Raw genomic sequence first — 8444 nt, 5'->3', positions numbered from 1 at the left:
TGCCCATCCGGATCCATGATACAATAATTCATGATATTAGGCTGTATTTGATAACGTTGCCATTTTCAATCTTTTGCTACCATTTTCTTAAAAACAATGAGAGGTAAAAATCAAATTTGGTAATCACGTTTTTTATTATTGAATTGTCTCAAAAAAAAAAAAAAAAAAAAAAAAAAAAAATTATACTCCGTAATAATAAGTTGTCAATTTCTTTATATTTTTAAAAGAACCGAATCTATTTTCGTTTTAAGTTGTACTATAGCAGCTGCGTTTTTCACGAGTTGCACAGCAAAATCATTGTTTCCATTTTTTACATAAATAACACCACAACACCCAAAAAAAATTTAAAAATATTTTTCTAAAAAAAATAAATAAATAAAACGATAAAAAAATACTTTCGATGCCAGTAGCGGGAATTGCAAAGACTAATATGAAACACCATCTCATATTCCACGTGCCTATATATAACTAACGCATGCCGCCCCCACAGTCCAATTCATTTATGGCCCCACTAATCTTCTTATATAAACTTATAACCCCGAAATTATCTTATTTTAAAATTTTATCTATTTTTTTCTTTTCTTTCATTCTTACCCCTCTTTTTCAATCTATAGATATTTTTATCATCTACAAAAAAAATAAAAAAAATGCATTCCCTTTTTCAATCAGACTCTTTTTTTTTTCCCTTCAAAGTCCTCTATTTTTTTTTCTTCACTTGTTTTTTTTTTAAAAAAACCAATATAATTTAAATACCAATTTTTTAAAAAAATTATGAATCATTGTGTAATAAATTAGTTACCAATCATATTTTTGTTTCAGAGTAAATCACACACACACACAAAGTTACGTTTCTAGAAATGAAAAATAGAACTTGTTGCCAAAAAAATCCTTAATATCCGTATTTTATGTTTTTTAATTATTTCTTATAATAATTATTTTTTGAGTTATTAAATACTATATGAATGTTACTCAATGCACTATACACTGCATTTCTATTGTTGGACTTATTATCTTACTGCACTATTAAATGATTTATTATTATTATTATTATTTTTTAATACATTGCCCCTTAAACGAATTCTGGCTCCGTCCCTTTCTATATCAACTAAAGGTAGCATGAGAATCAAATTGGTGCTATTATTTGTATTCACTTTGATGCTAGAGATGCCAAAGCTCCAGCTTAAAGATCGGAAATGAATGCAACTGACACAAAAACTACACCAACCTTCTCAATTCCACAATTGAATGTAATATACGTTATAGCTTATTCCAAGCATTGTTATTGATGCACAAATATGCTAAACTTATAACAATTATAACCGAATCTCACGTTTGAATTTTGACAAAATTTCATTCCATCCAAATTTAAATAGCCGATTCAATACTCCCAAATATAGCATTGGTGAGTTTATTAAAAATTTATTCTATTTTCTCATTTCATCTCTCTGTTCAAAAAAATGTTAAGATTACTAGTTAGTATGCATCCGCACTCCTCCCTTTTAACTTTTCGATTTACCTTTCAAAAAGTCTCATTTTACTTGCAAAAGATATGGTGATCAAATCATGTTATACTCGCATCTTTTATATTTACTAAATAATGCAAGAAATCGGTTCATTCATTTCCTAGTAATATCATTAATTTATACCCCTTTTATCTTTCATTTTTTTCAATTTTCCTTCTTTCATATTAAAGGAATATTCATAACTCCACACTACAACTAGTCTAAAATATGAATAGTGAATGACGTAATTCTCCTATCTAGCATAGTAGTTATTATTTTATTTTATTTTCATGACAAGAAACACACATACTTGCACACACCTTGCCCACACCCAAGCTCGAATTGATAATGGGAAATATCATAAAGAACAAAGGCTACATAGTAAAACCAATTTAACATTTAAAAAAAAAAAAAAAAAAAAAAAAACCACTAAATTATACATGAAGTGAAAAAATTAAGAATGACGTGGTGCACGAATTGAAGTGTCACCTCATGAGCTCGTAAAAGATCACCGGTGAAAAAACAATAATCTAATTAGTGTGATTTTATATCATTGAAAATAGAGTAAAAATTTGAATAAGAAATTCACTTATTGTTAATTCAAATAAATATAAAAAGAAATTTCAATTTATAGGTAACGTTCAAAAACTTCAAGAGTTGCAGTTCAATTTTTTGAATTTTCATTTCTTAATTTTAAGTTTTATTGAACAACTCCAACATTTTGTTTCTTTGCTGGAATCTTAAAAAGAAAATGAAAAGAAAAAAATCAAAGAACTTTTTGAGAAAAAAGAAATAAAAGAATAATGAATTCTAACTCTTTCCCTCTATTTAGTAGCCCTTTAACATGAAGGAAAAAGGAAAGATTGTCGATCTTCAAACTTTAACATCAAGCCCCCGAAATCTGGTTCTATCCGATCTGACCCGAACCGAACCGCAAGAACCCAACAAACTTAAACCCTAGATCGCTAGCTACCCAACTGACTCAGTTGAGGCAACATGTGATAGACGCATTCACCGAGTCGATTCGACTCAGACTCCTTCTACCATTGCGGTAACATCCCTATCTCCATCATTACCACCATCATAGAGAGAGAGAGAGGAGAGAGATGGAAGGCAAAGGTAACAGCAAAGTTCTTCTACAGTTGGAGGCCAATAACTCTCCCTCAGCACTAGGTCACTCTCTCTAATCTCTTTATATTTTGTTTTCTTTAGCTCTATGTTTGTTATATGTGTGTGTGTGTGTATATATATATATTTAATATTATATTTTGTGTGCTAATCTTTACTAAATCCTTTGTATTATTGCTGCAGAATCCAAGCTTCTTGTTTGCAAAAACAATGAATTATTGCAGTCTCAGACCACCAAGTCCCAACCTCCTAATGGAGAGTCCATGCCTTCTTCTGTTCCCAAAAGCCAAGGTGCTTCACTGTCAATCTTATTCTGTGTGTAATTTACATACTTCTATGTGTATAATTTATGTACATCAATATATGCGTATCCATATATTGTTGAGAACCGGTATCTCAATTAGACATTATACACAGGTTTTGGAAACTCTAGACAAATGGGTCTGAAAATTTTAAAAAAGAAGTTTGCATTGAAGTCCTAAACTCTTATCATACACCCCCATATAATTTTAACCAAATTTAAAGGGGCGGCAAGTGTTTAGTGGAACTAATTGGTTTAAATTGGAGACAATTTTGCTTGGAGTTTGATTTAGAAAATATCAGCCTAGATGGATTGATATTGTATTTTTCAAATGGAGAACTGTTTTTTTTTTTTTAATTTTTTTTTTTATTACAATTGAAACGAATATAAAGCTATTGTTGGGAGAATCTCCAATTCCAATTCCAATTCTAGTGAGCAAATTCGGTGCTCCCAAATGCATTAAAAGAGATTTTTCATATACGTAGAAAATTACCATAGTAAAATTGACGCCAATAATGAGCACCTTGCTATCTTTTGGGAGTTTTTATTGATATTTGTAGATGTTACAATTTTTTTTAGAACTTTTAGTGAGGAGAGAAATAGAAGATCTTTGCATACATCATATGTAATAATAATTTGTGTAACTTTTTTTTTTTTTTAAGCTTTAGAGAGAAGTGTCACAATTTCGAGAAAGACGGAGAAAATTAAGCAGATGTGGGAAGAATTCCGAAATTAGGCAGGCCTAGAAAATTAAGGCATCAAAGCAGTATTTTGGGGCGTATTAGAATAGTAAACTCATTACTGCAGCATAGTGTGGTGTTGGTGAGTGAATGAACGTTAGTCCATGGCCAACCCAAATCCATGCTGGGACTGCTGTGTTCCATATTTTCTGCCACACGGTTCCTGCGTAGTTGAGGTTTGGAGTCTATTTGCATCCCTAATTTTGCATAATATTTTATCTCCTGATGTCAAACAGGTTTTCCATTTTTCACACTTGACTGCATTTGTCTATTTTTTATTTTTTTTATTTTTTATTTTTTGTTTTTTTTTAGATTCTGCTGGACACCAATTACATTGATAAGCGCCATTTAATTAGGGCCTTTTTCTAATGGTAAGGTTGTGATTGGATACTGTTAAAAAGTTATTTTCTATCTATACAAACAGAAAATAGTTTCTAAGTTAAAAGTAGGATTTCAATTTCTATAGTATTGTTACCATTTATACATATGAGAACAGAATTTCATTTTGTAAGCAAAAAAATGAATTTTAAAGTGGAAAAATTGTAGATGGAAAACACACCTCCTCAGGAAAAAAGAAACTAGAAAACGTGAATTCATGTTTAAGGATCATTATATTATAATGCTGCAGAAGGAACTTACCTTCTGTCAAGAGTGTTAATTGTAGAAGGTTTGTCTAAAAAATGTTCTATTGTATACTTATTTAAAATGACCCAAAATTTAGCCCAAAGGAGTTTTACCGTCCTCCTCGGTATGCTGTTTTGCATCTAAATGAAATGGAGGCTTGTGAGCTTAAATAATTCTTTATTGCTACAAAAGGTTAGGTAAGTGAACAATCTGCAGCTATATCAGAATTCAGAACTATAAAGAATGCATTTATTTCAGTTGAAATAATTGCAAGGCACATCATGGATGCATGAAGCCACACTTTAATTAATTGATGGACTATGGTATATAATTGGTTGGAAGCAGGAGAGAGATCAGAATGCAAAATATTCTGTCAAAAGATGAAAAATTAAACCTTTGATGGTCCTACTTTTGTCACAATATGAGTAGATTTGTTTCCTTTTTGTCATAATATGTATATATTTTTTTTGATAAGTCATTTTTGTCATAATATACTGGACTCCAAAGTGAGCCTGCTAGATTTAACTGGGTTAGTGTGTATGTTCATATACAAGAGAGGTGGGATGCAATATTTGTGTGCTCCTTACATCACATTATTCCTCCCTATTTTTCTTCAATTATAATCTGTCATTTCCTCTTTATGAGAAACTGAAAAGGGGAGAATGTATTTCATAAAAATTGATGTTTCAAATTATTGGTCTGCCTTTGTTTTAAAATTAACAATGATGGTAGTAGTAGTAAATAATAATAATAACAACATCAACGGGTACTTGGAGAAGAAACCATCCCCCTTTGAAGGAAATCTTCATTACATCTCACTTTTTATTTCTAGAGAAGGTTAAAGTAATTTACAACACAATAAATGCAACTGTATGGGTACTTTGAGAAAAAACTCTCCTCCTTTGGAAGAAATCTTCACTACATCTCGCTTCTTTATTTCTGGAAAAGGTTAAAGTTACTTAGAACCCAATAAATGGTAACTCTGTTATTTTTAGGGTTATGACTTTTGTCTTCCAAGAATGTGAAAAAACTTGTACCCTAGCATGAGTTGTGTTGAACATGTATCCAAAATTGTCCAAGTAGTGTTGATCAAAACTCCATAATTAAATAATTTTGTTATTTGATGCATTTTTGTAGTTTCAATGTAAAAAGATGGGAACTTTGAGTTAACATGAGGGTTTTGAGTTAAAAATTAACTTATTCAAGGTACCTTTACTTATCAAAAAAAAAAAAAAATTCAAGGTACCTTTGAAGGAATGAGAGTGTTTTAATGTAAAAAGATACAAACTTTGAGTGAAAATGAGACTTTTTAAGCTAAAAATGACCTTATTCAAGGTACCTTTGAAGGAATGAGAGTGTTTCAATGTTAAAAGATGGGAACTTTGAGTTAAAATGGGAGTTTTAAGTAAAAACTGACCTTATTCGAGTACATTTGAAGGAATGAGAGTGTTTCAATGTAAAAAGATACGAACTTTGAGTGAAAATGAGACTTTTAAGCTAAAAATGACCTTATTAGAGGTGCCTTTAGATTGACTTCCAAGCCCAGGGCGAGCCTTCGGGAAGAATCAGTAAATAACTCATACAAGGAGAGCTCTCTCTCTGCCTCTCTCTCTCTCTCTCTCTCTCTCTTTAGCAGGGGAATTGGAAATACACTATGAGCTTCAAAAAGAGGATGTTTTCTTATTTATTGACCTTGAACACAAGACACTATCATTACCACCTGGACAATTAAATACTTAGACTTGTAATTACAGCGTCCCAACTGCAAGAGTGAAACTCTATCAAATGAGCTGTTTTTCCCCAAACCAAGTGCATGCATGGAGTCATATGCTGCTTCTATTATTTTTCTGGTGCAGCTGCGCAGCTGGGCCATCCTAGATTTGAACAAGGAATCAATAGAAAATTATTAGTTTATTTCTGTCCATTATTAGTTTCAGTTTGGAAAATGAAAAACGGGGAGAAATTTGAATTTGACAAGTTGGTCTCTCATACTTTATGGAGTAGATCATTATATTCCCATGATTTAAGTAGATGCGAGATCTAAAAACCACCCTTTCGTAGTTGTATTCTATCATTACTTGATCATCTCTATGCAATTAATCCTTTCAGCCAGGTCCAATAGCTTTTGTCAAAGCAAAAGATTTGATCCAACAGAAACTCCGCATATTGAATGCAGCTGAAATCAAGCTAGTGCTAGGCACACTGGCGTAGATCCTAAGGAGATACCACTTCCTCTTGAATTTATCATGAATCTGATAAGAAAACTGATGAGCCAAGAACCAGTCCCTTTCTCTGTTCGTCCTTCAGTTTGTTTTGAATATAGTATTGATAGCAACTACTCATTTAGTGGGATAAATAAAATAAATTGAGGGCATTATTATAAACATAAGTATTCATATGGATAAAACAGACTCACAGCTTAGTTACATATGTTACAGGTAATTATGTAGCATAGATTTGGACACGCATCATGGCAAGACGTGCCAAAATGGTAAATTTTAAATAATAGGACTGGACAAGATTCAATAATATGTGTAAATATTTAATATGGGGGAAAACATATAATTTGGTTAACTCAAAGTTGCATAACTTGGGAGCTAAGCTCTACAAATATCATGTGTACAACCATTAATTACTCATTACATCCCTTTCTCAATGCTAAATACTTGAAGTGTGCATTACATGCTTAACCTATTTTGACAATTTGTATTATTTTCAATTTCTTTTGATAAAAAAAAAATAATAATAAACAGAAGAAAGAATTTATATATATTGCCTGCATCTGATTCTTTTCTAGTGTGTCAGATGAGGTCGTGTCCCGCACTGTGTTGGAAACAGTTAATCCTAAGTGTCCCTGCTTCATAAAATTCTAGTATCCTGAATAAATCTGATGCTTTTACCAAGTAAATAGGTAAAATTAGAAGCAATATTCCTGTTATAGTTGATGCTTATTTTGTCATTACTTCAGTTCTGGGAAAGGTGAAGGATTTTTTGGGAGTCATATCAGAAGCAAATGAGAGGTTGCAGGTAGATGCAAAGGTATACATAATATGCTCGTCTTGTAAAGCGACCAAGTTGTCGATCCTAATTCCATTTGTTCTCTTCATTTCTGACATTAGTGTGCCATGATAAAATTCAGGATAGTTCTAAGGACTACGACATTGAAGTGCTCACTGGAAACGAGTCTGAATACATTGAAATGGTAAATGAGTGCTTTCTTTTCATTTTCTTTGCTTTGAACAAAGTGGCAGCCGTCATGTTTCTAAGTTGATGATTGGTTGCAATCACAGGATTTGATGCTGGGTGTTGCTGATCTTCATACCCCTGAGGCCATTGCTGCTGCTGAGTCTGCAATAGCCAGTTATCAACCCATGATTCCTTTGGCTGGTAGCAGTAGTGGGACGGAATCTGAAGATAGCAGCGATGACAGTGACGATGATAATGATGAAAGTGACGATGATGATGATGACGACAATGACACATGCTCTCCTACGAAAGGGAAAAGATCTAAGCCTGATGAAGATAATCTACCCAGTGAATCATCGAGAAATCGTCAGTCAAAAAAGCGACCAAAGATTATTGAGCTCCCATAGAAACCTTTTTCTCAGCTTCATTTACCAAGATTTAAAGATGCAACTTGTCAGAGTTATTTGTGGGAATTTTTCACCCGCGGAGTTGTTGCAGCTATAATGGTACGGATATGAGTTGAAAACCTTCTAGAGTTTTATGAATGAATTGGGAATTCTGTGTCTGTTGATGTTATAGTTTAAGCAGACTGCAATAGACAGACATTATGCAGCTCTTAATTTTTGATTTCTATACTCATGCAAGGCACAGAGAAGTTGAGATGGTAACTCAATTCTAGCATGATGTACCTCAATTTTTCATTTTTTATTTTCCCATAAAACAGTTATTTAAGCCTAAAATCTGAGCCCTGAGTGTTAGTTTAACAAATTAAATGCATAAATGAATTACTAGGTTTTTTAAATTAAGGAAATAAATAAAACACACACACGTGTGTTTGTGTATATATATGTTGCAATTCTTCAAAGTTTTCATTAATGTTAACAAGCTCCTTAGGTTTTTATTTATTTAATTTTTAAATTTTTTTTTTTTTTTTTTTTTTTTTTTTTGAGAGATGGAAGTGGT

The 8444-nt window shown here is 32.0% G+C and overlaps 1 protein-coding gene across 1 annotated transcript; it reads left to right on the top strand.

Moving 5' to 3' along the window:
• The first annotated feature begins 2231 nt into the window (after nucleotides 1–2231).
• LOC132300749 (histone deacetylase HDT2) lies at nucleotides 2232–8149 on the top strand. The gene is made up of 5 exons (XM_059797971.1): nucleotides 2232–2675; nucleotides 2814–2921; nucleotides 7264–7334; nucleotides 7435–7497; nucleotides 7586–8149. Exons 1-5 carry the CDS (start codon nucleotides 2609–2611, stop codon nucleotides 7886–7888), a joined length of 612 nt encoding a protein of 203 aa, XP_059653954.1. The 5' UTR covers nucleotides 2232–2608; the 3' UTR covers nucleotides 7889–8149.
• The last annotated feature ends 295 nt before the right edge of the window (nucleotides 8150–8444 follow it).

Source organism: Cornus florida, unplaced genomic scaffold (genome assembly GCF_030987335.1).
Source record: "Cornus florida cultivar Cherokee Brave unplaced genomic scaffold, ASM3098733v1 CherokeeBrave_3.0.0_Hap2_Chr01, whole genome shotgun sequence".
Taxonomy (NCBI): domain Eukaryota; kingdom Viridiplantae; phylum Streptophyta; class Magnoliopsida; order Cornales; family Cornaceae; genus Cornus; species Cornus florida.
This window is presented reverse-complemented; position numbering and strand designations above follow the sequence as displayed.

What these genes read in the sequence shown, in the direction of transcription:
- LOC132300749 (XM_059797971.1), top strand. Translation starts at nt 2,609, where the DNA reads ATGGAAGGCAAAGGTAACAGCAAAGTTCTTCTACAGTTGGAGGCCAAT. An exon ending in TTCTGTTCCCAAAAGCCAAG is followed by an intron (nt 2,922 to 7,263) that starts GTGCTTCACTGT and finishes TCATTACTTCAG; the next exon opens with TTCTGGGAAAGGTGAAGGAT. An exon ending in AGTCTGAATACATTGAAATG is followed by an intron (nt 7,498 to 7,585) that starts GTAAATGAGTGC and finishes TTGCAATCACAG; the next exon opens with GATTTGATGCTGGGTGTTGC.